Source organism: Astatotilapia calliptera, chromosome 12, assembly GCF_900246225.1.
Source record: "Astatotilapia calliptera chromosome 12, fAstCal1.2, whole genome shotgun sequence".
NCBI lineage: Eukaryota > Metazoa > Chordata > Actinopteri > Cichliformes > Cichlidae > Astatotilapia > Astatotilapia calliptera.
Window position 1 is genome coordinate 2929651 of NC_039313.1, and position 27756 is coordinate 2957406.

The 27756-nt window shown below is 41.0% G+C and overlaps 2 protein-coding genes across 8 annotated transcripts in view; one reads left to right on the forward strand and one right to left on the reverse strand.

The window, feature by feature from the left end:
• Window positions 1-3707, forward strand: part of LOC113033273 (uncharacterized) — a 26899-nt gene extending 23192 nt beyond the window's left edge. For 3 of the 4 annotated variants that reach the window (XM_026186913.1, XM_026186915.1, XM_026186916.1), the window contains exons 6-7: window positions 1996-2229; window positions 2449-3707. In XM_026186913.1, the coding sequence (XP_026042698.1) occupies window positions 1996-2229; window positions 2449-3108 (894 nt within the window). In that variant the 3' untranslated portion in view covers window positions 3109-3707. The remainder of the gene's footprint in view (window positions 1-1995; window positions 2230-2448) is intronic. The other variant, XM_026186914.1, reaches the window with a different exon arrangement.
• Window positions 3671-26232, reverse strand: chfr (checkpoint with forkhead and ring finger domains, E3 ubiquitin protein ligase). Of its 4 annotated transcripts, none has more exons than XM_026186920.1 (19): window positions 26106-26232; window positions 22285-22469; window positions 21282-21426; window positions 20450-20549; window positions 18458-18567; window positions 18298-18357; window positions 17719-17877; window positions 13153-13236; window positions 12858-13005; window positions 11980-12134; window positions 11641-11803; window positions 11306-11508; window positions 9265-9381; window positions 8865-8948; window positions 8160-8230; window positions 7910-7997; window positions 7717-7824; window positions 7515-7587; window positions 3671-6686 (listed from the first exon to the last, which is right to left on the reverse strand). In XM_026186920.1, exons 3-19 carry the CDS (start codon window positions 21382-21384, stop codon window positions 6644-6646), a joined length of 1869 nt encoding a protein of 622 aa, XP_026042705.1. In that variant the 5' UTR covers window positions 21385-21426; window positions 22285-22469; window positions 26106-26232; the 3' UTR covers window positions 3671-6643. The 4 variants fall into 4 exon arrangements, with proteins under 4 accessions (XP_026042705.1, XP_026042702.1, XP_026042703.1 ...); XM_026186917.1 differs by having other exon boundaries at window positions 17689-17877; window positions 26106-26231; XM_026186918.1 differs by having other exon boundaries at window positions 17689-17877; window positions 21282-21480; window positions 26106-26231.
• Between the last annotated feature and the right edge of the window lie 1524 nt (window positions 26233-27756).

Here is a 27756-nt window from a genome sequence, read left to right on the forward strand (position 1 = left end):
GTAGGCCATCTGTCTGACCTCTCAAGCTTGGCCCAGATTGTGTCATGCAACAGGACAAAGATCCCAAGCATGCTTGATGAAATGTACCAAATCTGATGACCGCTTATTGTCAAACCCATCGTTTTTGTTTATGTGAATTAGGTGTAAAACTAATTCCCATCCATTTAATTTAACATGCTACTGACATGGCTCTGGGGGAAAAACAAATGATGTGGATGTAGTCTTATATCATAGAGTGGAAAGTGAAATTGTGTGTTCAATCTCAAGGTCACACTCTGCGTGGGTGATCTTGTTGCTTTGAGGAAATGATCCCTGAAACAGTGAACATCAGAGGTGGCGGGGCATTCAGTGCTTTGAACTGACCTAGTGTTGCAATGGCACATGAGGATAATTAAAAGATAGGACATGTGTTGGGGAAGCAATAGTTCAATCAGGCATTTTTTTCTTGCTGCTCTTTTGTATTCTCAGAATAAGAGTTGGCATAAAACAGCTTTGGCAGCTTTTTGAAGGGCTGGCAAGCTTTTCTGCAGCCTAGGCTAATGGAGTATTATCTTCCGAGCCAGATTCCCAGCTCCAATTGTGTGTGTGTTTGTGTGTTGGTGTGTGTCATGCACGCTTTGACGCACAGTGTGTGTGGTCTGCCTGTGTGTGTCCTCGGTGCATGTAAATACGGTTTAGAAAATGTTGCAAAATTCATCTTCTCGGTGTCAGTGCCAGGTACGCTTCCAGGTTGGCCTGGTACTTCCTGTGTTACACACGATGCCCTGAGCCGTAAACCCCCTTTTGATAAATTTTCGCTGCAAAAGACCCTTTCCGAGAAGAGCTTCGATTTAGCAGTACAGCGATGAGAAGATTGGAAAACGTTGCTGTAGGCAGGGCTGATGAGATCAAGGCAGAGAAAGTCTGGATCAAAACGGTCTGGTACATTCCTCGCCGTCTGAAAATCAACAGACTTTATTCGGCTTGTTCCATTTTCTAGGGAGTACGTCAAACTTTTCCAAATATCCCTAAATGGTCCCCAGTCTCACCTTTGGAACTACAGTGTATAAGTGCACTGAGTTCTTGCCTCATCTTTCAAGACTAAAAGTTCCTATTGTGTTCTCAGGCTTTGGCGTGGAAAAGAACATTTTATATAAACCCCTAGCTAATTCTTGTCTAGACAAAGCTAGCTGCTAGTGACTCTGAGGGACGGATTATCGCTCTCTGATGAGTGCAACTCCCAAGACATTATAAAGCGATCTCCACACATCCAGGTTGTCGATATTTAGCCTCTTAAGCTCAAGTGAAATGACCTATATGAGGCTCTGACTCCTAAAATGCTTCTTTGTTTTGGTCCCGGAGTGTAAACGACCCACAGTAATAGCTGTGCTTCAGCAATACCACAGATGTCTCTAAAATTGTTCCAAAGCCTGCGCTGTTCTCTCGACAGTTTTAATATACTTAATAATGATGAGATTTGTACGTGAGCCACACATGCTCAGCTGGCTGGCTGTGTGACAGAGCTAGGCTAATCAGAACACTTCCTTTGTTAATCCGTTAATGTGGTACACAGGAAAGTCTGTGGGGAGATATTCAGGTGAGGAGGAAATGCAGCAGGTGCAACCAGCAGACAGTTGTTCCTAATGTTCACACCTGAGGGAATACATTGTTGCACAGAGATGCTATTTGCTGATTTGGCAGCAGTTTAAGTGCAGCACAGTAGAGAATACTTTGTTTGTTTGAGATTTAACTATTTGGTTTTCTGCTCTTACAATATTCCTACTGGTGTCTTAATTTGGTTATTACATATACACATCTGCTGCACTCTCCTTGGTGCCTGGTTAGAATAATTTTTTCCTCCTCTTCTTTCGTGATGAGGTAGTGCTTCTGTTTTTGACCCATGCTTGACTCAGTAAAAGCTGCCTAAGATATTAAAGATTGTAGCTGCATTTTTCCTATCATGTGATGTTTTCACCTGCATGTAGCTTCTTATACTTTGCTACGTGTATCTTTCAGCAGCGGGAGAGGTTTCTGCGACACAGTGACACTGGTCCTGTAGGCGATTGGCCGTCACCACTAGAATCCTCCACCTCACCTGGATCCAGATCAGTCAAGGATGGCAACGGCTGTGCCAGGCCGAGGGCGTGGAGTGTCCGCACCTTCCAGGACTTCCTCCCTCCTTTGCCACAGCTTCATAAGAAGTGGTGCAGCTGGAACTCCACCAGTCCCTTCACCAAGCTGGTGGACAGCGTCAGTACTACAATCATTACATACAAAATAAAATGAAGCTACTTGAATGGTCAGATTCTACCAACAGACTACGTAAAATATGATTTGGATGAACTGACCCTTGAAGAATGTTCATGAAATGTAAAATGAGCAGTTTAGGAAAACTTTGTGTGAACAAGCAGGATTTTTCCATCACCAGTTGGTTAAATTAAAGTCTGTTAATTGTGAATATCGTTCCAGACTCCATCCAGTTTGGTTGCTAACTGCAGAGGTGGCGACAGCAGGAAGGTTTTCTCTGATGTTCACCTGGAAGGCAAGGCAGATACCAGCACAGCCTCAGACTCATCCATCAGCAATGCCTCCTATCCCCTCACGCAGCCTGCCCAAAGACAGCGGCGCCTCAACTCCACCAGCAACCTGCGACGTCCTCGGTTCACAGGGACGTGTTTTGGCCTCCTCTCAGCGACAGCAGACCTGGCGAAGGCCCCGGGCTCCTCCTCCTCAGAGCCCGTCTCTAGAGCCTCTTCCTCCCCTCAGTGTCAAATTGAGAGTGGCCACGCTCGAGATTTCCCAGGCGAGGGTGATCACATCAGCGTGCCTGTGTTTGCCATCTCTGAGGAAGAGGACCGGCAGCCTCTGGTCCCAGCCGAACACCTGGAGCAGACCTCCGCATCCGCTTTGCTCAACGGGCTGGTTACAGGGACATGGGAAGGCAAGGCGCCTGTTCTAGGAAGCACCAACCTCGGCTCCCAGAGGCCCAGAGCAGAGTGGAGGCTTTGGGGAAGCCAGGTGTCAGGAGGGGTCGGTTCACTCTCTTCCAGTGAGTCGAACGCAGTCGACAGCAGCCAGCCATCTCTCAGTGTGTCCACAGGGCTGTGCAGTGTGACCAACCAGATGTGACACGATGGTGATGAACAGGGACTCTGGTGGGCCAGTTCTGCATTTCTGAACTCTTAGTGTCACTGGGATACATCTCACTTACTCCTTTAATTTCCAAAATCAACTCTTACAGAATTGCATCTCCTGTAGCTTCCTGTTGGTATACACGCATATTATTCTCACTGTAGTTTTTCTATTTTTATAAAGTTTGTTGTTTCGCACCTTTCAGTGAGTTGTAACTCCAACCACGGCACTGTTTTCAGTAGCTCTGTCATTGTGGATTTTCTTCTTCCTGTGCCAGCCTTTTGCTTTCTTTTTTTTGATCTTCTTCATGGGGACGCTTCTTTAGTACATCGTAGCAAATACTTAGTTGCATATTACCTAAAAGTGTTCCACACAGCATAGATAATACATTTATATTAATGCTACAACAGTTCAGGCATTCAGTATGTACCCCTAAGACTGATGCTGGATTATAAAAGGGAAATCAAAATAAAAGCATATTAAGTACCAATATACACCATTACATAGCATAAAGACAGAACTAGCATTCACAATAGTATTTAAAAAAAGTCAGTATGAATAAATGTAAAGTTTTAATAAAGGCAAAATCATTTGCAGCTTGTGTTGTTGATTAACTCAGAGCTACACAGAGTAAAAACTTGTTTGAAACCATTCAAAGTCAGAATGAAGATTTGCACTGAAATCACATGTTCAAAGGTTACAGAAACTCAAAGTTAACAAAAGCAAGTCAGTTTTTCTTTCAGGTATCATTTTTTTTAATGGTAAAGATTAACAGCAAAATCAGATCCATACGCATTTTTCAAAGACAATTGTAGAATACAACAGTGTGAAGAGACTTCTCATAATGAAAACCAAACACTTTCTGCATGTGCCAAGTGCTGCTCACACTAGCAGTTGATTATAGTCCAGACTAATTGTTCAAATAGTGCATTGCAAATAGTTTTTAGGCATCCGAAAATTCGTTCATCTCTCGCACCGACAGATGTGCAGCTCTTAGCTGATGTTACTGTGACAGATGCCTGTTTGTTCCCACTTTCCTGGGAGCTGTGCTGAGGTAGAATGAAACCTGCCTCTTCCATACTGCTGAGCAGCTTGGTCCAGACTTTTGCACACAAAGTGAGTAAATATTTGCCTTAGTATACAACATAACAATCATTCCCCCCAAACACACACCATTCAAGGGAGAATGCAAAGCACTTCTCCAAAGTCCTCTAATACTAATTCCTGATTGGAGCGGCTTGGGACTGTTGTTGGCTTAGGGTCCCCAGATCTCCTGTAGGGAATAATTAAAACTCAGCCACTCTATCAGGGGATCGACCGGGCTTGTGCTGAGGGCCTGAGCTGCTGAGGAATGCTAACGTAGACGCACCATAACCGAGGGGGTAAAAGAAAGGACAAGAAACACCTAAACCACTAACGTAACAAATTCAAATCAGGAGCTCAGGCAGAGGCCAGGGAAACGCCCCATTCACAATTCAATTTTTCTATCAGTACGCTAATGAAAACCTGATGATTCCCAAACGACACGTTTCATCCACATTAACCGCAGAAAATGTTAATCTTAATAAACCACACTCGAGCAACTGGTTCAAATTATCAAGGAGATTTTTTTCTTGGCTACTGCATTTCTCCTTCACATCTCAGTCTGGAATGGAAGTTTTCATGATTACTCATCAGAGTTTATGAGCCTTACTTATATCCCATACACTGGATACAGACAGTTTTCCCATGATGCTCGATATAATCCAGCAAAATAAAAATGAGCCGACAATATGTGCAAAGATTCTCAGCAGTAAAAAATAAACACTAAGATTTTTTTTAGACTCAGTACGTTTTTGTTTTCTCTTCAAGTCAACTAAAATACTACATAAATGTAGAAAAACAATACCACCAGTGAACTCACACAAAATGTACTGGATGACAGCTAACACCTGCTTTAACAGCTTCTACATCATCCTCCAGCACTTTCTACAGTGACTCTAGGTAAAAGTCAACTAACAGACTACTCCTTCATCCTTGTATTTAAATATAAGGCCCCTATGAGTGTGCACGCTTAAATCTGGCCACACTAAATAAGGCCATAAGAGGCTGATTTGTCAACCTTTACAGTAGACATCAAAAGTTCTCTGTGCATGTTTGCATGCGTTTCTGACACTTGGGTGATGATGAACAAATGGTCACTGGATTCAATAGGACTTAACAGAATTTTGAACCACCAAACATGGTTATACTGCAAATGAAACAAAAACCAGCAGCTTTCTGTACCTGAGGAAAGAACCAGAGAAAAACTGGACAAAATCCAACAAAGTCAACTAAGGTAAGCCTTAATAACACGTAGCTGCAATCACTGCAAATGACAACTTTACAACAGAATGCACTGTTGTGTTTGTATTGGCACAACTGTTCAGTAACTACATGCTGCAGGAGCAGTATGTCAAACCTCCATGCTACTAAAGATTTAACTATTACTAGCTGCTTGGAGTGCAATCTATTTTTCCCTCTGTTCTACGCAACCGTGCATTTCATCACAGATTAGCCCTTCCCACGCATCTCTCGCCAGGCGCTCCTCCTACTATACTTTAATCACTTTGGAGATGATTATCCAGAGCAAAAGCACACAACAGAGGCCTCCAGGCCCTCTGGCAGTGTTACAACTCAATGATCCCCTACCCACAGACAAAGTCCTACACAGATATCACATGGGATTACAAATCTACACCATTATGTGAAAGCTGCTTATACATGGCTTTTCACCTTTGCCTGGGAACAGACTAATGCCCTTGTGAAAAAGACCCTTGGAGGTTGTGCATTTACATTTAATAATATTGTTTAAATTCAGCAGTTTTGGTTCTCTTGGCCCAATAAACATGATACAATTTCTGTTACTTAACACTACTCATCATTGTTTCCCCCTAATGACATCAACATATTTTCATCAGCATCATGTTGCAGGAAGCTCTGGATTCTACACCGAGTAAGAGAGCTAATGAACATCAATACACATAAGGGCTATTAAGCCTCAACTTACCCAGGCTAAGGGGGTACATAGAAAGCGCTTGTAAGCATGTATGGCTCTAATCCATACAGATTGCCTTATTCGCATTATTTTTTTGTTGCACATGCTGGAGGACAGATTTATTAGGGAGAACCTAATTACTTCACCTTACAAATAAATGAACTGCTCAGGCAAATAATAGCTGATTACCCGCTTATGGCAGATAATGTAAGAAAAACAGATGAGAATTTAAATGGCAGCATTGTGTAAATTATCTATTAAGGTCTTCACTCCGAGAAGCAGCGTCACACATTTCTGAACTCTGCAATTAATTCTATATGAATGTGCATAGTGTTACTGAAGAGACACCCTTGCCACTGCTGTACATAGAGACTTGATTGTAATATCTGACTGGGATTATTGCATAAAGCGGTTAGCAACAATGGATGCAAAAAGTGATTGTGCCTCCTCGAATGTACGAGATGTTCAGTTATGTCAATTTGACACGGCTGAGGGAAGACGAGCCACGCTGCTGCTTCAGCTCTTGAAACGCGTCTGCTCACAGATGTGGTTGAATTTCCTGAAATTAAAATAAAGAGGGGGGAAAAGTGGTGTAAGATTTGCTTGTAAAGGCAAATGTCAAATGAGGTGAGAGGAACTAAAACAAGCTGGCACAGATCTTTAAAACATGAAGAATTATCTGGCAGTTTATACAAGGACTCCACCTAGTGGCAAGAGGAGTGAAAAACACCACGGTGTCTTGGAGCTCTAATGTTTTAATCGAGTGTAACGCACCGTTATACATCTTAACGCCATATTGAGAAACACTGCTACGTCTGCTAGACAGCCTGTAACAACACCATCAGGATCACTCAAAGATGCCACCATCTCCCAGCGTTTCCAACTGCACTAGAGCTGGGGTCATTAATCTGAGTTTCTGGGATAATTATCTTGTTATTTTAGGCAAATGGGACACTATTTTGTCAAGTGAATGCATTGTGCTTCCATATATTTATTACTAAAATAAATAAGTACTTGGCATTAGAGTATTAGTACCTAACCAAGCTGTAACTATTCAAAATAAGCGTATAAATGCATAGAAGCTGATCTGAAACGGCAAACAAACTCAATTTGCATAACGTTATCCATTTGACGTCCAATATACAATTATCATTATGCATGCATATCATATCAAATAGAAAAGCGGGGCACATATTAGTGTTACAGTGCATTTGCTTTGGGTTGCTGTGTGCAGTTGGGCTCCTTGGCATTATAATGATGACAACAATGACGGGCTTGCACTTCTTGCTGGTCAGCAGCTTTTTTTAATTAGATCTACTGACAGCAAGAAAAAATCTAAATGGCATTACATTACATAGTGTCAGCAACTTCAGTTTCACTGACTTACGCTGCATGATGCGCCTTCACCTGCGTGCGGCAGTTACGTCCCCAGTAACAGTCTGGACGAGACGTTACAGTAGCTGAAGACAGAATATTTAATGAGGTTAGTACAGCAAAGGTTTAGATATATTTTAAAAAAAGTAAAAAAAAAAAAAAAAAAAAGGAGCACTTGAACTTTTGTCACAAATTATTTAGTAGGATTTTCTGACCTGGCAATTCAGATGAAGGGATGTTCTGTCTGTATTTGTAGGCCAGCTCCTTGAAGGCTCGCAGGCCACAGCAGAAACACAGGATGGCGTTTGCAGAGATACGACAATCTGAGAGAAGATCGAGTGTTATTGCTCTGATTCTAAACAGCACTGTGTACAGTGCATCTGCAGCACTCACTTTCAGTGGACTCACCTGTCAGAAGGTAGTTTCCTTGCTGTAAACCCTGCAAAGAGTCCTTCAGCAGATCTTTCCAAGACTGCCCCCTGGAGGATAAGTAGTTCTGGTGGAAGGATGGAAAGAGTACATGCTGACATACAGGTCACAGGTTGTAAGATGACTGCATTTATTTGGTGCTTTACACCACTGCATTAACTATTGCACTGGAAATAAGTGGTCAACGAAAATACTGACTCATAAAACAATGGATACAAGTCCATCTTACCCGGAGGACCTCTGATTCGTAGTTATTGTTGTTCAGCGCACCATCCAGGCATTTGTCAGTCAGGTTGAGGTCTGAAAAAATGCAAAGTGGATTTTAATTGTCAACATAATAATAACACTAATGAATTAGCTGATTCACAGTTCTCAGACCATTTCAAATTTTAATTTAAATTTCAGAGTAAAAACAACAAACAGTTTTTGGAGAGTTTTTTTAAATGTGTTAAAAAGACAACAGTTGACAACAAAAAGGCTTTGAATGGGAATGAGTGCTGTTTTTCTTAAGGTAATGAATTTCAGATACTGTTCATCTGCTGCAAATACTGTGTTTTTACAGTATTGTGTAAAGCTCTTTAGGAGTAGTGCTTTATCTCAACTGTTTAGCTGCTACAGTACTGTACTTAATGAACTCTTATTATTGAAAAACATACCAGTTATAGTTTAATGCCTCTAATAATATTAATAATAATACATTTTCAGAGTGTTAGATCATACACTGTATTCACCATAAAATAATGCTACGTCTAGTGTTTAGGGTTTTTGTAAACATAGTTCATATAATAGGAAAAAAGAAAAATACAAATATTGGATTTGGGCACTATTCAGGATTCAGTCCTTTCAATTAGAGGCCAAAACAAATCCCACAAGGGTGAAGGTTTACAGTGAACACAGGATATCCTGGAGCTATTTCGCTCAAACAGATACATACCACAGAATCGAGCCAGACAGCCCTGACAACCGATCCTCTGGCAACCCCAGTACATATGACAGAAAGGTCGTTGGCACAGCACACCTGCCAAAACACCACAAATCATCCATCTAAGGTGCAAAAAAATCTATTTATAGATATGATATGACTCACAAATTTGGAATTTATCCATCAGTCGATTCTATATAGAATACATACCACAAGGCTACATAAACAGAGCAGCCTTACACAGTCCACTGTGCACCGGCTTACAGTCTTGTATTATCTGACATGATCTCTTTGCATTTCACTATAGTTGCATGCAAATTTCTGAGTGACAGTCAAATTGTAGTCAATCATATTCAGTCAACGCAGACGTTACATTTCAGCAGACGGACTAACAGGTGTTGATGCCACTCACATTGTTGAGCAATAACCTGCTGGTTGCCGAGCTCGGCCCGTCTGTCTGGCATTGGCTGGAGGCAGCAGGTGCATATGAGATGGCAGCCCTGAGGGGGGCAGCGGTACTCCTGAGGAGCTGCAGGCAGGAAAGAAGTGTTGGACAAGAGCCAAGATGCAAAGATGTGTTAGCAAATCAGGAGAAATGTTGCTGTTGTGCTAAAGGGGGCTTTAACATGCACTGTCTGACCACACAATCATTCTTGTTTAACGCGTTTGGTGTTAGAGTGCCAACCACAAAGACGCCTATTTATTAGGGGTGCAACGATACACAAAATTCACGGTTCGGTTCGGTTCGATACTTTGGTGTCACGGTTCGATATTTTTTCGATACAAAAAAATGTTCATGCCTTTTTAATTTGTCATTTATTAAAATTATAAATATATATTTTAACTCAAAAGTACAGTTTTTAAATTTAACCCTAACCCTTGTGCGTGTTTTTTATTTTGACAGCGAATGCGCACCTGCGGACCACTTATGTGCAGCCCTGGTTATTTAGCTCGTCATATTGCAGCCACAGAAATTCTTTTGTCCATGAAACCATAAAGCTGCACTTTCTTTTTGCCTTATAGTCTGATTTGTCATAACTTCTCCGTTTTGTGGTAAGCTTTTCTTTGGCTGTCACTTCTTCACCCTGACCTGTCTTATTTGGCTCAGCAGAACTAAAATATATATCCTCCTGCTTTTACACACGCACTCACATAAGCTCAGCGATTCTCTGCGCGATCAACCTCTCACATGTTTAAGCTGCGGGAGATTTCACTTGTCATGTTTGCATAGTAAGCTAACGATTAATAAGACGATGTCAGAGGAATTGGTGCACAAATTATCATCACTCACAGATCAGTGCTGTCGCTCTCTATACACAGTTCGCACGATTGCAAAGTGAAAGCAAAAAAACAAGCGCAAATTCAAACGCAACTTCAATATGTCACATATTGACAGTGGCTCACCGATGCCAATGACATAATTACCCAGCTACATTTCCGAAAGAATGCAAAAGCATTGACATATATTTTTCCTTCCTACAATAGCCCGACGGGCAGGGCAGAGAAAGATTTTGGTAGCCCGACTGAAAAAATCGCTAGCTCCAGGACGTCAGGCTAGCGATATTGCGAGCCCTGTATCTGATTGAGGAATCACTCATCTTTGGAAAAGAGAGTTTATTACAGAGAAATGTCTCTTTCCAAAATAAAAGCTATACTATCCGCTTCTTCTGGGCTATATTCTCAGCAGCATAAGGAGAATCATGTGCTAACAGCTGTCTAAGTGACTCGGCTAAAGTTAGTAGCATGCTTGTTGTTTTTGTCTTTGCACTAGGATGATGTCAGCGTAAATGTGCAGTCATATTCGTTGTGTTCCCACTAGTGCTTTCAGGTTAATCTCGTTGAAATGACCTTAACGCCACAACACGGCAAATCTCCGTTAACGAGCTAACTGCGCTAACACACTAGTTCACACCAATGTAATTGAGCATTGCATGGCACATCCAACATACTGTTTTACTTTAGTCCATGACTCGCTTACCTTCAGGGTCATACGTCACATGAAAACCAAAATAATTCCAAATGCCAGATCTGAATGAGGGTGGGGGAGGTCCATGTTGCAAGGAGAGCTTAACTTCTGTCTTGCTAGCTTGCCCTGCGCTCTTCCTTCTGACTATGCTGTCTGTGTTGAGCGCTCAATGGATCTGCGCTCGACAGTGCAGCCTAGGCGGAGTAGTCGAACGCAGAGTCACTGAGCGCTCAACACAGACAGCATCGTCAGAAGGAAAGTTGATAAAATAAATTACAAATGTTGTATTGTTCGATACATATGCGTACCGAACCGAAAGCACTGTATCGAACGGTTCAATATCGATACGAATATCGTTGCACCCCTACTATTTATGCCACTATTTACAGAAAAACAGACACAGTGGTGACACGACGGCATCTATAGCTGAGCAATAGCAGTTATTTTATTACATTTCCTAAAATCTTTGATTTTTCCTCTAACTTACACTCATTATTATTATCCGAGGATGTTGAGGGCATCTCTGCTGAGGCCTTTGCAGCCGCCTCCTCGCTAACTGGGTTGGGAGGTGGAGGCATAGGCTGTAGACTTGGCAGACCGGGGAACCAGTAGCTTGAGCTCGAAGCAAAGAGGAGCTGGTTCACATCACTCCTGTAGCCAGGACACTGCCTGCACATCACCAGAGGCTGACTGGAGACAAGGAGCCATCACAATAAGATTTTGTTCGCTACAACACCTATCTAAAATGATTTTACAGAAAAATATGATTTGAAACAACAGAAGAAACAAAACTACATGTCAGGTTTATTACTGATTTATTACCTGATATCTGAGGAGTCACTGTCATTATCAGAGAGCTCAAAGAGGTAATCTGAACTGCCCTCTTCATCAGAGAAAGAGCGCTCAACTTTTGGCTGCAACATGTCCTGAGTTATCTTGTTACGGCTGTCCATGCTTTTCAGGTCGTCCTCGCTGCGACACTTTTCTGTGGGACAGTTTGTTTAGAATGAGCTCATTAAGGAAATCAAGTAAAGTTAAGTGCGCCGATCTCTCGTGTTTCATCAATGGTACACAAAAAGACAAAAATCTGTGCAGGTTTACAGTGGCTGAGGGCAAAGAGCAAAATAAGACTTAAAAAAAAGGGGGGTCCACTGTGCACACCTGGATGCTGGATGAGGTAGGCCTCTACCAGGTTGTTGAGAATGTGGTTTTTATGAATCCTCTCCACAGGGCAGCGGCAGGTGGGGCAAAGGGAAGAGCGTTCCATCCAGCCAGAATAGCAGGCAGCACAGAAGACATGCATGCAAGGCTGCAAACTACAGGAAAAAAAGAAAAAACCAAACCCACACCTTTATTGGCATAGGATCAGACATTCCCAACAGCTGGAAGCTGCTAAACAGCTGGAAGCTGCAAAGAGATTAACCAGGTTCTACCATTTAATAATGATCCTAGTCATTGCTCCATGAGCATTGCTGGAGGTGAGGTAAATGAGGAAGCACCCTGGTGAGACTTTCTACTTGGTTCCCACCATACTGCTCACTCACATCACTCTAAACACCTTGGACCAGGCACATAAAGGACTATTTCTACCGCCAATAGAAAGTATAGCTACCTGCTATCTACATGCAACTACTTTCATATCGCTCCAAACGACTACCATAGCTGCACTACACCTAGACAGGGTAATTTGCACCGTGCGGGTTTTACAGCTCCATCCAATGGCTTCATTTAGGGAAATGTGACCACCTGTTATTGTTCTTGGTTTCTACCTAAAGGCAGAAATTATAGCGATCTCATGCACACTGAGATACTGTTCAATTGTAATGGAAAGCGACTGAAATTGAGTAGTCTAGTTAAGTACCAGTAGAAAAGAGGCTAAAGCGAGCGACAGGTCAACACCCTGTGTGCTTTGTTTCAAGCTTGTTAGAATTGCACAAACACTATTTTTGCCACATATACTGTTGGGCAGAAGCAGACACCTTCTTTTTTATTTTTATTGTAACTTAAACATGAAAGGAAAAAGAAATAAATCAGGTCACCTGACACAGTCATGTAGCAGGTCCTGGCAGATAACACATGTCAAGCTTTCCTCCATCTTATCCGTCTTAGTCCCTTCTACTGGTGGTTTTGAGGAACTAACCACTTCTGGCCTTGAGCTGCATGGCACACCTAATTCATAAGATTTATCTGTAAACACAGTAGGTGCACATTATAAATCAGAACACACACAAAGCGTGAGATTAAAATGAAATGTGGCTTGGAACATGATGGCTCTGACAAAATCAGAGAAGTTAAGGGAATCTAGTTTAATCTCAAAGTAACATATTCATTAACCATCATCGGTTTTCCTCCTCTTGCTTGTTGGCTCCAGGTTTTCTGTTTCTTCCTCCTGTGTAGTGGTTGGATCGTTAGCTTGGCCTAATGAGACAAAAGAACAACAGTTGTGGGTCAAATAATGACTTCAATGCTCTAAACTACTTGTTTTTAATAGATAACAGATTACAACATTTTCCAATTAAGTTTAGTCTGGTCTAAATTTATTGGATCAACCAATACATGACTATCCATCCATCTCTCTCTCTTTATTTTTTAGTGCAAGTGGAACATGAAAATTATACTGTAGACCGTTTTACAGCTGTATTTTAAATAATCCCACAAACTTTCAAGGATAAACAAAAGCAAACTACCAGACATTCAGTCAACTGTGGTTCAAGCAAATAAATAATACATAAATAAACAAATACAAATTCTGAGAAACACAAGAGCCGTATTATATAAACGAGGTGGCCAGTGAGGCTCGTATATGGATCAGCTGTGCTACTTGACCAGAAACCTGATGTGGTAGCAAAGTATGACACCAGTGTCCAGTTTACTAAATCCATTTATTTTTGACGTAAGCATTGTTCTGTAATGTTGCCGAGATCACATTTGCAGTTAAGTGCATTTAGTGGTGGTGAGCGCGACTTTATGTGTTTGTAGGAGTCTTTAATCCCATCAAACTTCAGACACGCTGGTCGGCACTGCAGCTCTATGTTAAGACACTTATCAACTCCAAGTGCTCTAACCTACAACAAACGTGTCATGCTGAAAAAATAAACAGCACTTACTTACCAACCTGTTGGAAACAAATGATACCAACCTGGCTTTTTGTGAAACTTTCAGACTGTTCTCTTTTTAAAATCACGTTTATTCATTTTAAATCAGGTAAGTTATTTTGAGTGTGAACACAAGGTACCAGCAGCCCAGCTGTCTAAGCTGGTGTAAGATAAGGAACATTTACTTAGTTTGAATTAAAAAAATAAAATAAAGTCATATTGTGAGGTTCTATTGAGCAGACAGTGTCACTTGGTAATCTGTGACCAGCTAACATGGTTGTGTGTCCCGAATAATGAGCAGGTGTTAAACAGCTGAGGGTGTACAAGATGTATGCAGGTAACACAAGTGTTTCCATGGAGCTGATCTGTTAGCCTAACCTGATATGACCAACTATTCCAGCCACGTGATTGGTTCAGCATGGTATTATTCTCATTGGCCTTTTGTGTTCTGGCAAAACATGGATGAAATGACTTCTATTGACCATGTATCATAACTCTGCTGAGGATAGCTTCTTTTACCATAATCATCTTTGTTTATTTACTGCAGAGAGTGACTGTAAAGAAAATGGCACCGTACCAGCAGAGTACTCTGAACCTAAGATTTCAAGATTGAGAAACAAATCAATACACAAAGCAGATGAAAGCAGACAGAAATGGCAGTTAAACACCGGGCCAGATATAATCAATAATGACCAGCTGGACACGTGCCAAACAATAAAGCTGAATTAGCGTAAAGTTCAGTATTGATCAGCTGTAAATCATCTTCTTCCCTCACTAACTGTAATCAGAGTTTCAAAAAGCAGCACAGAGTCCTCACAGCTCACTGTCTGCTCCTCTACAGCAGTTAATCATCCGTCACACTGTCGTTAAACCCCGAAGAAGAAGAAGCAGCTGTGTCCCAGAATTCATAGCGCGGCCCAGCTTAGTTTCCAACAATGGCGGTAGCTAGTTAGTTTTAATATTACTCTTATTATTCTTTCTGGGTCACAAAATAAACGTTTAACATATTTTCAGGCGAGAATGTAGCTGTGTAAACCTCAAATATCGGCTCAGTTTCAGGACACCACATATTTTCAAAAGCGCTCCGACGTTTTCGGAGACGTCTGTTACCCACTAGCTCGATAGCTAGCCGGGGGCTAGGTCACTAGCGCCGTGAGAACACCGGACTCCCGGCAAATTGTTTTCAAACCCACCGCCGTCTTTCGCGACTCAGGTTAAATATATATGAGTCACTTAGATAAATTAAAAATGTTGTTGTTTGGCTTTTTTTTTTTTTTGTATTTTATTTGTTCCTGAGTAAATCGGTTTGGCTGAGATTAAAGTTATAGTTTTTACACAGCTGAATAAACGTCAAGCAGACAGCTGATTATCAGAAGTGTGAGATGCTGGAGAATATACTCCGGTGTCCTGTTATATTTTAGATAGCAAGGAGTTTATTAAACTTCACCGAAACAATCTGCAAATTTCATTAAAATTGAATAAACTATCATCTTGTCTTTATTTTTAGTTAGCACCTTAAAAGCTTAAAGCTGTAAGCTAATGATAGTTATATAAGAGCAGATGCTGCTGGTGCAATAAGCTGTAGTTTTACGTCCAGTGGATGATGATCTGATTAGTCGACTAATCACATAAATAATCGGTGACTAGTCGACTATCAAAATAATCGTTTGTGGCAGCCCTACTTCCAGAGGAATTAGAGAAATTGGGAAAATGGGAATGCCAGTTTTAGTCCACGTTTATTGGACTCTCTCCATCAAAGAGCTGAAGCTACATGTGGAACAAAAGCAGGAGAAAACTGCTCACATTGCTCTGCTCAGAAGTACAGAAAGCCACCAAATAGCATCTCTACTGCTCAGCAATTAACACATATTTTAATTGTCTCATCTGGAGAAAATAGTATTGTTGTCTTTCTAAGGAGTTCCCTGCAACAAACTTCTGAGAGCCATGACCACAGAACACTATTCCCACCAAAGCAATCTAAAGATCCTGTAGTTAGTCCATGCAGCAGGCACAAGGGGCTTTGTATACCTCAAATGCAGAGTGTACCGGGGATTTATCTGAAACACACTTTTATTAAATGCTGCCATTTTTCCTAATAGAGATGCACCGATTGACCAATTTTCAGTGTTCTGAGTCAGACCAACCGGCTGGTCACCCTCCCATATATCAGATGCTCAACACACACTCACAGCAGCCACAAGCTAACATGTAGCTAGCATGGAAGCTCTTCAACGTGACTGAAAACATGAAGTTTGGTAAAGCATGAAAATATTCTTAACAGCAAACCTGATCAGACGCTGAAATCACCTTCCCTCATTAACATGGAAATTTAAAAACACGCTAACAAGAATAAAGTGGCTAAAGGTAAAAATATCTCCAGCTCAAAGCCACAAACCAGTATGAGCCTTCAGTATGAAAAAAAGCAGTTAGAAGTAGAAAACTGTGACGAGTGGAAAGAAGAACAAGGCTGATGTTATAAACATACTAGAAAATGATGTGAGAACATGGCATTCGTCGTTTTTTATGAATCTGTTGCACCTGTGTTTGGTTGGTAAGGTAAATTATATCAGATTCAGGCAGGTATAGCAGCTCATCTCCATTTAATTATCTGTCCCTCCTTCCAGTAGCAGAAGCTTTCACTGTAGCTGTTTGAGTGAGAGAAAATCTCGTAACTTACTGCAGTTTAGGGGAATTTATAAAGTGCACCTATAATTTCTAATTAACTGGTCATGTGTAAACAGCCTGATGTCTTATTCTAAATTCCTCACATTAGCCCTTTTAATATTTTACAGTGTAGAAATGTTGTAATTGATGACCCATCCTGTGAGATCAATTAGATACATTTCCTGAAACACCAACACAAAGACTGTCCTCCAGCTTTACTGATCTCACTTGGAGTAAATACAAAGCAAAAAGAATAGAATTTCAACTTCAATACTTATATATCACTGATAAACCATTTCTGAGGTCATGGGGGGTTATTATTTATTAAAAGATAACTACAAACATGTGAATGTGGTGCTTTTTGTTTTGTCAGAAGTTGCAACACTTGAGTTTCTCATCTTAATGTTCTTTGATTTAAAGCTGAAATATTTTGAAACAGCATTCCATCAGTTTCTTTATGCACCAAAACCGGTCAGAGAGACTCTGCACTTGTTTTTAACACCAAATCCAAACAAGTAACCGGAGCAAATGAGAAAATTAAAATAAGAAGACAGCGCAGTGAGTGAATGAGTAGGAGAGGCAACGTGTCCCACTGCAGTGAGTGTGTCAGCTTGCTGTCTGACAGAAGAGTGGGCGAGAAAGCGCAGGTGCTATCAGGGTTCAGTGCTGTGTCAAATCTGTATTTAGGTATTGTAATATTTCAGAAAAAAATGCTTTTTGTGTTTGGCCCTGGAGCAGGTCATCTATTAATCGGAAGGTTGGTGGTTCGACCGCTGGCTGCTAAAGTCTGCATGCCAGAGCATATCCTTGGGAAGGCTGCTCCTGGATCATCACAATGTTAGCTAGAAAGCACTTGGACATACAAAGGAGTGCTTGTGTGAATGAAGCATGTTGTATAAAGAGCTCAAGTGTTCAAGTAGAGTAGAAACATGCTATATAAGAAGCGGCCCATTTATCATTTCATTCAAAAGACGTGGCTGTTAACTCTTTTTCTATTTGAAGACGTAAAGTAATTTAGAGAAGCTCCAAACGGTAAATGTACATAATGTAAGACTTTAAAGAGTGATTTTTAATCTTATGAATACTCCCCGCTGTCCTTTTGCACACCAACCTTTTAAAAGTGCGTGAGTAGAGAACCCACCAGTCACAGGAGAGCCTGTGGTTGCCATGGCACCAGAAGAGTAAGCAGTCTCAATACAGAAGTGTGAAGCAGAGGTAGAGGGTTGAGGTTCCTCCTGAGTTGCATCCCGAGGAGCCTTTGAGAGCATTACAGGCTCTACAGAGAGGGCCATCTCTGAACCTGGAAGAGGAGGAGGACGGCTGTGGGCTGAAGTCTGAGTACAGAGTGGGAGATGACTAACAAAACAAACAGAAGTAAAGATCTACAGAGTTCAGCCACAACATTAAAATCACAGACAGATGAAGTGACTCGTTTTGATCGTGTTGCTTTTGTGTAATATGCTGCTGGTGAACAGTAGCCCATTGCATTCATGTAACTAAGTGGCATGTACCACCCACCAAGCACTGATACCGACCAGCTCTGGACACCACAGGACACTTTAAGGACAGGCAGGGCTCCCAGAAACTGAGTGTGTTTTGGTAGCACAAAGGGGTACCTTCACAACATTAGCCAGGTGGTTTTAATGTTGTGTGTTGTGGCTGGTTTGTGTAATTAGCTCCTTTTGACAAATTAACTGTGGGGAACTACTCAGGTACTCACCATAATTGTGTTGTGAAGCGGTTTGATCCAGTTTGATGGAGTGGTAAACATAGGCGATGTCTACAGGGTGGCAAGAGCACACAGCGTACGCGTTTTTGTCTTCATATACACACATACAAAATAATATATCATTGTTATAGTTCACAAATTCAAAACTCACTTTGTTCAGGTTCACTTTTCCTGTACACAAAGTAGATGACATCGCCATTCTGCAGCATGTGAGTTTGTTTCTTGACCAGTTTGGACATGTTGATCACTGTGCCATTAGTGCTACGGACAGACAGACATGATATTTAACTATACTGCTTATACTAGGGCTGCTCAATTAATCGAATTTTAATCACGATTACGATCTGGGCTTTCAACGATCATTAAAAATGACTGAGCCGATTATTAGCCCCTCCCTCGTGCTTTCCTCTCGCGCTGCTCCGTGTGACAAATCGAGCGCACCTCTCTGCGTTTCGAACACGTGTCACAACAATTAAGAGCAGCGGTCTCCAACCTTTTTTGCGCCACGGACCGGTTTATGCCCGACAATATTTTCATGGACCGGCCTTTAAGGTGTCGCGGATAAATACAACAAAATAAAACTAGTACCGGTACCGAAAAAAATTAGATTTATTCATAACACACGTGAAAAGACCCAGGAAAACGGAGTTAACGATAAAAACGATAACAAAATAACGCTGAAAACCCTGAAAACCATACATTTCACACCTGAGCCTCAACTCTCGCGGCCCGGTACCAAACGACTCACGGACCGGTACCGGTCCGAGGCCCGGGGGTTGGGGACCGCTGATTAAGAGGACCCGAGGGAAGCTCGGAAAGCTAAGCAGAAGTTATTTGGAGAGGAGAGTGACTGCTGTTGGTTGAAAAGAGAGGTAAAAAACTTCAGTGGTGTGGAAACATTATGGGTTGGCGGAGTCAGACGTGGGTCAAGTAGACATAGTGTGTAAACTTTGCTACGGTGTCGTAGCTGCACCACAGAGCAACACTGCAAAGTTCACTAAACATAGATGTTTACATTTTTCATTGATTTCTTATATTGCAAACATTTGCACTGTTATCAGTATTTGCACACTATTTTATATATATTTTTGACAATCTTTAAAGTCATTATTCAATACATTGTTATTGTTAAATATCGTCAAATAATCGAGATCTCAATATCAGTGAAAATAATCGTGATTATCATTTTTGCCATAATAGAGCAGCCCTAGCTTATACGTCTGCTTTACAAAGGGGCATTATGAACAAATACGAACTAATGCTCACCATGTCCCACTTAAATATTCAGTGTGTGAACTGTCCATTTTTGTACTAGGTAGTGAAGATGTGCATTTTTTTGCAGCGGGGGAAAAAAACTGATCCAGCAGAGTGATATTGTGGTCATATTGTATCAATACAGGCCTCCGTATATCAACACTTTATTAAATGAATTGAAAAATCTCTGGGAATAGAACAAGCAGTCATCTCATGTGCCACTATCCAAACAAACTTACATTAAATCAGCTCAACTGAAAAATCAACACTCTTATCTTGACAAAACTGCCTCCTAATAAACAACAGTTTTTGATTCCAAGGCGATTACACAGGTCACCTGATAAAAGGCAACCTTTCTGCAAACAGTCACAGTCTGACTTGTACTGACTGCAGTCACTCTCAGACAGACTGTCAAAAGTTTGCAAACAACTGCGGTCTAATTTATAAATGCCTACATGTTGCCATCAGTCTGAATGAGTCTTTGTTAATGAGCACATCTCGAGGGGACTCGATTCAGCTGGCTGCCAGCTGCTTGTATTCCTATAAAACAGGAAGGTGGCTTAATATATTGTTTAAAATCGCAAAATCCATAATAGGCTAGCAAGTTACGATGCTCTCAGATTAATGGAAAAAAGTGAATGACTGAAAAGGAGCTTTAAAGTGTATGCGTCTCCTTTTTCTTTTCCCTCTATCTCAGTAGGACATTCTCAACCTGGTGGTACACGTTTCTGATAACTCCCAGTGTCTTTTCAACCAACTTCTTCGAAGAGTTTTATTTCTACTCAACGGTGCAGCAGAGAGCTTATTATTTTTTATAATGATATTCAGTTTGGCCCACTGGGAAAACAAGCAAATGATATGAGTGGTACAAAAGTTCAGCCTGGAGTACCTCATGTCTTCAAGCCACACCAGCCCTGAGCTTTCATCTTTCACAATCTTGCAGTGCTCCCCTGAGACAAGTTTATTCGCTGGAAAGGAAAGATAACATCCTGGAAACAAAAAAATGAAAATTGCTATCATGAAAATATAGAAATTCCTAGTTTTTCTGCTTTTAAAAGCCCATCTCGAGAGAACATTATAGGTTATAAAAGGCACCTGTAAACCATTACAGCACAAACATATTTTTAAATCCCCCTCCACCAAACATTCTATAACAATGCTTCATTAATCCAATACTATCTATATTGAGTTTTTAATCTTTAGCCAAATTTAAGCCTTTAAAAACATCGCATGTTATACCTGAAATTGTGCTGCTGTGACATTTTTAAATCATTCACTGCCCAGACATAAGCAAACTAATTAAACCTAGCAGTTTTGCATTGCAAAAAGGCAGACCCCCAAAAAGCACTCGACAACAAAAGCAGACACAGGGGGAATTATAGACCTAACCTTTTCTTTAGTAAAAACCCAAACAAAAAAAAAATCTACTTAATATTCTGCACGCATGTTCTCGATGGATGTCTTTTGTTCTCATCACAAGGGCCTGTCTAAGTTTGGTTCACTAAAAGAAAGCTTTGTGTTTTCAAGGGGGAGGTTTCAAAAGCTCCAGACACTGACAGCAACGTCTGCGCTCCTGACAGGACTGTCATTTGTTAATAGGCATCAGAAAATTAAGCGTTTCAAAACAAAAGGAGATAAAAACAAAGCAAAACAAACAAAAAAAATGCATTGAATTTAATGCCAATCGTTTCTTGTTCCCAAACACAGTCAAACTTAACCACCTTTTTTTCTGCCAACCGTGCATTCACTGTTGAACAGCATCACAGTTTCACTGGAGTCCACTTTGACAAGCTTCCCCCACGCTCGTCCTCTCCTACTGTCCATGTCCCAGGATGCGTTGTTGTGTTTCTTCCCCCCACCCTTTTTCTACAGAAGTTAAGAGAAAACAAGTTTCACTTTGGCGTTTTTTCAGGGGATTTCCTAGAAACATGGTAGCAGAGAGAAAGTGAAATTAAATTTCTGCCTATGATAAAATTACAAAGCTCTTTAATTTCTTCGTCACTCACACCAACTATTAACAGTTAACAAGAAGCAAATGCTTACATTTAAAAACACTGGTGTTCTTATAGACACTAATAATAATTAGAAATTATTTTTTTCAGATTAACACACAAGAGCCATACGTCAACCCAGCATTTATTTTACTAAGCTTGTTTTTTTGGGTTTTTTTTTTTAATATTTTATCATTACTTTTTAAGCCGAATAATTCTTCGAACTGTGTTTATGAAGTCCTGTTAAACATATCTAGTTTTAAACATCATGTTTACGTGTAGGATGAGTTTACAAACAGACTAAACACGTTAGTGCAGAAATGCACATTATTACATCAGCGAAGCTACATTAAACTGAACGAATCTCTCATGAAGTTTGGTACGAAATGATGGGGGGGGAAGACCCCCCCTAACGACACTGGGCTTAGCTTGACATACGTGAGTTTGCCTGCTACATAGCTAAACTACTAGCTGACTATGCTCTGCTACATGTTAGGGGGGGAAAGGTTATTTCAACTGTCAGCTATCAAGGTGACAACTTCTTAAATACGAGGTGCGGCGAGTTACCAACACACACGTATACACACACAACTTCAATAATAAGCTAACGCGACTGCTAACATTAGCAGCCGTTCATATTTTGCGACCAAGACAAAAACGGTAGTTCTTCGGTGCGAGTACTAGCAATGTCTGTAACGTCGTTTATATGTCGTGTCGGAAACGGTTTCCCTACCGTCAAAAGCTTAGTTTGTTATCCCAGAAGCTGCGTGAAAACAAGCTTCTCCCGTTCATGTTCCAACTAGCTTCAGGCACAAGATGCACTTCCTGCCCAGCTTTGGGTTGACCGTCATCAGCTGATGGAGGAGGGGCACGTCGTGGATTCACTGGGTTCAACTTCCCACAGACTGCGCGTCTCCTCTGGTATCAATACGACACCAAGTAAAAACAGGGCCAGTATTTCCAATACAGATACTTTACTTTTATTATATAAAGGCAGCTTATGTAGGTGAGAGCAGCGTGTCACGATTTAGGAGGCGAATTATCATCAATTTGCAAATTCTGAACACATTTTAATGACCACCAAGTCCCTGCGATTTTTTTCTATCCCACAATTCTTGGTTAACACAACAAAACACATCTTTCAGCTTTTCATGGGTTTGAAACCGAGATTTTTTAGAGAGCTGGAATACAAATGGTAATGTAAATATTTTTGATTGTTTAAGTTACTGTAGGCTATAAATAAAACAGATGTAACAATCAACACAAAAAGGCTAATTTGAGGCTTATTTTTCCTTTCCAAAAAAAAAACAAAACAAAAAACCAGAAGGCTGTTTTGATGAAAAGTATTGATCCTAGTATTGATCTGACACCAATACCAGCGGTGGTATCTATAGAATCAATATTTGGATTGATCTGCCCACCTCTGGGTTCTAGATGAGATACTCCCACTCCCCCCCCCCCCCCCTTATATGCACACTTAGAGCTGAAGCACCTGGCTGTCCTCCACTGCTGACAGGTAACGATGAGGAGGTAGATAAAGTACTCCAGACATTTCTGGTCTTCCAAAGTTGAATGCTGCAGGCTTGAGTAATGAAAATGTTCCAGCTCGACTCTAAATTTAATTTTTGCAAACCAAATGTCTTGGCTTCGTACCGCTGCACCTGTACATGCTCAAATACTGGACTGTCAGAAATACATGAATCAATATGGATTTGTGGGCCTTTGTGTTTCACTTAGTTCCAGCAGATATTTCCAGTAAGTAAATCTGTTTATTCCATTCAGTCCTTAAAGTTTTCAAAACAATAACTGGGATTTGAAGAGGGGCTGGTGATAAGCTCCAAAAGAGCTTCACAGCGGACTTTGTAGCGAGGTTATTTTGTTGTTAACAACACAGGAACAGTCTCTGCATGAATATGCAAAACCTATCCCTCAAGCTATTATAAACAAGACAGCATGACAGACAAAAATATTTTCCCCATTAAAATTAAAAGGCTGTTAAATTTCCTGAGTCCCCACATGAAGTATTTTTTTGCATGCCTTTGTGTTTTGCCTTATAGAGCTGTCATATTTTGCTGCATCACCAGCTTGTAAACATCCCAGAATCAGCAAAACCTCAGCCAATTCTTTATGTCACTCACTAAATAGATTTAGATATGTTTTTGCACACTGACACATTTTTCCTGCTAAATGTGACCTCTGTGCACACCACAGTGGATTTTAAATCAAACACTCAACATCCTTTTAGCTTTAATTCAAGCCTTTAAGAAAGGTTTGCATTTGAGACCATTTATATACAGTCTCTAATTTTCAGAGGCTCAAAATTATCTGGAAATCTCACAGGAAATTTCCAGTGAACTCTGATATCCAAACAGATCTGGATGCAAGTGAGACAAATTATCCTATCAGAGAGATGATAAAACCTTTAGCAGTGGCTAAATATACAAAATACTATAGGAAGCAGAAATGCATTGGCCAGCTCAGCAACACTGAAAGGGCTGAAAGACTGCAAAGAAATGTAATGGATGAAACTCCTTCATGATATTTAGCCAAATGAGGAACTCTCTGAAGAAGGCAGGTGCACACTGTCAAAGTCTACAATCCAGAAAGTGGCTTCACGAATTTGAATACAGAGAGTTTACTATGAGATGCAAATACCTGGTTCCACTGAAAAAACAAACATCTGAAATAGGCTGCACAGCTGTCAGGCATGGTGGAGTCAGTGTTATAACATGGGCATGTTTGACTGCAAGTGGAACCAAGTCACTAGTGTCTACTGATAATCCGAGTGCTCTGAAATGTACAGGGCTCTACGCTCTGCTCAGATTCAAACAAATGATTCAGATACTGTTCACCTGCTGTAAGAGGTTCTTTTAGGTCTCCCACTTATTCTTTTTGTCCTCCACTTGTCCAGTCTAGTAAGGACACACTATGGCTAACATCTCTTTGGAAATCACCTTGTTGGTGAACAAGGCAAAAACAGAATTTTGTGTATTTATTTTTCATAGATCCAACTAAAGAAATGGGGACAAATATGTTTGCAGCATCCTGGTAGCAAAGTGTCTAAAGACAGAAAAGAACTGGTTGTCTGTCATGTGTAAACACAACAGTGGTTCAAGAACTAGATAAACAAAAACACCCCTCCGACAATGATCAGGAACAAGGACTGGACTGAAAAGGAGCATAAAAGCAGCCATTGTCCAAAGAAAAACTTTGATCTTTAAAAACGTGGAGTAAGAAATAATACAAAAAATATAAAGAACTTGGAGGTGGCTCAAGACTTTTTCACAGCACCATTTGAACAAACTTAATGATGACACTACTTCTACACTACAACAAGCATATCTTTCTTCAAACACAGTAAAAAACTTTTTTTTCCTTCTATTCTTCAACATACTTTGAGAGTTCGAGAGGGTAATTAATGTAAAGAAAAATGTAGGTTCTTCTGCCTTTGCACCATTTTAATGCAACTTAAATGTGTCATACAATGCTTGGATCTCAAGTAAAATGTCTATGGTATACTTATAACTGTTTATGTGGTATCAAATAAGTCTGTGAATGCTTTAAGTTACCTGTAACATGCAGGACCAACATTTTGTAGTCAGGAAAAACAGTCCCCAACATTTAAAACTCAATCCACCAAATGGTTCGCGCATCTTTCCTGGTAACACGACAAGGCTCCATTTCAAGCTCCTAAAACTCTTAAGGTTCCTTAAAGATGTGCTGGGAATTAATTGCACAGATATATTTCCACACAGTTTTGGGAACTAAATGAATTTTACTGTACTGTAATGTGACCTATATTAAGACATGACTCACCTGCACCAGTTTTCTGTGTTTCGTATGTAGCAAATACTATTACATTAATGCATTTGAAAGTTAGGAGTAGTTGCTCATCCACTCCAGTTAGATGCAAATAGTTATGCAACTACAGATGCACAGTTATTAAATGTACATTTACTTTGTCTTGATAGGAAATCACAGTGCTTCTAGTCGCTTTTCACACTGCAACGACTAATATAATTTAATATAATATAGGATTCCAGTCCCGTTACAAGTGGGCTGATTCTTCTTGGTTAAAAAAGACCAAGGTGTCTCTGTAAAAGCAAACGAGTCCTTAATGAAGGACTAATCTCAGCAAACCTCTATCTACTCTGTGCCAATGTATTATTAATGGGCAGGCGGCAGGATGGTGAGCGCAGGGCCCTCTCCTCACTAGCGCATTCATTCCTCGCTGCTCCATATCTGCTAGAGAAACTGCGCAGTGCGCACGTGCTGGAACACACGCGTGTTGTGCACACACGCGCAAACAAAGGTGTGCCATCTATTAAGAAACATTTTTAAGGGAGATTATTAACCTATTAGATGGCATTCAGTGGAGAACGCGAAACCTCTACAGATCCCCTGATATAGTCACAACATCAAATTGAAGGCAGCTTATTGAATCCCATGCGCACGCTCACGTCAATCAGCATTTCCTAATTGGATCAAAGATTACTTGTGGCAGCTGCATGAAACATCAAACGAGTAATTAAATGAAATAATGAGAAAATAAACCTTAATGTTGCCAAGTGGGAATGGAGGCGAGCTGAAGAACGTGATTTGGCTGTGTTCTCTGAAATTATCTCTCTCCGGCTCGGGCTAATTGCTGGAGGATGTCCTCTTAACTAAGTGTGAAAGGCTGTGTCTAATTACTGCAACATTAATCAGGCATTAGCATGTGATCACAAGGTTAACTTATCAGGAGGGGCCCAGAAGCAGCTGGATGTGTCATTCACCCGCAGTGCACTGGGCCAACTGGGCCACAAGGGGTAGTGCTTGTTCTTCCTGTGAGTCAATACCGAGAGACGCGCTGAAAGTGGGAGCTGAAATCAAAGGCAACCATGTTGGATTGGACCTACTGAGGCTTTCATATTCCTCGCTGTGGAATGGGAAATGCACCCGATCAATGTCAGCTATTTAATGCTCAGCGTGGAGCTGAAATGAGCGCATTTATCGTCAGAGGGGATTCAGATTTTTAAGGTTGTGATTTGTTAACGTCTTACTTTGCACAGACACGCCGGTGGAAAGATCTTTACTTGCACGGCTCCGTGTGAGGAATTACATGGGCTGAAAGAATCTGCAGAATCAATGTCAAGCAATTGCGTGCTTGGTGGAGCAGTGGAGTCCGATGTAATGAAGATTGACTGGATGGTGATTGCATCCTAAATTGCCCAACAAGAAGAATACACATAAAACATCAGCCGTAACATATTGTTCCAAAAAATACGAAACAACTATTTTCCACATAGCAGCATCTCTCTCTCTCTCTCTTAAATAAGCTTAAAAAAAGATGTGGTGACTGTATTTCTGTAAGGACTGAACTTGTGTGTTTTTGGTCTATTTTAGTAACATCTCAGTGAAAAATGTGCTTGATGTAATAGCACAAAGCTGCTTGTGCAACTCTGAGTCATCGCATGCCAAATGGCCTGCATGTGTGTAGATTAAAGGTCATTTCTGGCAGCAGGTTGGTCCTGTGCCCTGACTTCATTACCAGCAGGTCCAGAGTAGTCTCATCAGGATTCCAGCAGGGCAGAGAAGCCATACCTCCAGCAGCCCTGCCAAAGGCGCTCATTTGTCAGGGAGGCATGGAGATCACAGGCCGACAAATCTCCCACGTCTCCCAGACTGTCAAGCTCCTTTGCCTGCATATCAAAGACAAAGGGAGCAGAGCGGGAGAGTTAGAGAGCAGCCATTCTATTTGGAGATGGTCGGCTGTTTAAACCCCCCCCCAGGCGCGCCCTTCGAAAACGCCTATTAGCCTGGGCGAGAGAGATTACAAGCAAATAAAATTACATTCATTGTGATATTTGATTTTATAATACCCCCAGAAATATAATTACACAGCACTCACACTTTTCATTTAAAAACCATTCGGCTGCAACAAAGAATCAGAGATAGGAATGAGCAGGTTGTGCATCCAGCGAGTGAGAGCACATTATCAGACCTGTTTCACTAGAAGTAACAATAATGGGAGAAGAATGGAGACACTAATAAGAATGTAATCAGGTGAGAGAGGAGGATTTAATGATATGGAACATAGGGCTTTATTTTCATCTGTCAGTCTTTGGGTGCACCAACAGGAGAGTGGGCTGCAGATTTTATTGTTTATTTTTTTTCTTTCTTACCGAGCAACACAAGGGTTAAACCGCCATCCCCCCCCCCCCCC

Coding starts and splice junctions, on each gene's coding strand:
- chfr (XM_026186919.1), bottom strand. CDS start 21,384: ATGGACAGTAGGAGAGGACGAGCGTGGGGGAAGCTTGTCAAAGTGGAC. Junction 11,509..11,640: donor AGTGACTCCTCAGATATCAG/GTAATAAATCAG, acceptor CCTTGTCTCCAG/TCAGCCTCTGGTGATGTGCA. Junction 7,588..7,716: donor CCCTTCATCTGAATTGCCAG/GTCAGAAAATCC, acceptor TTCTGTCTTCAG/CTACTGTAACGTCTCGTCCA.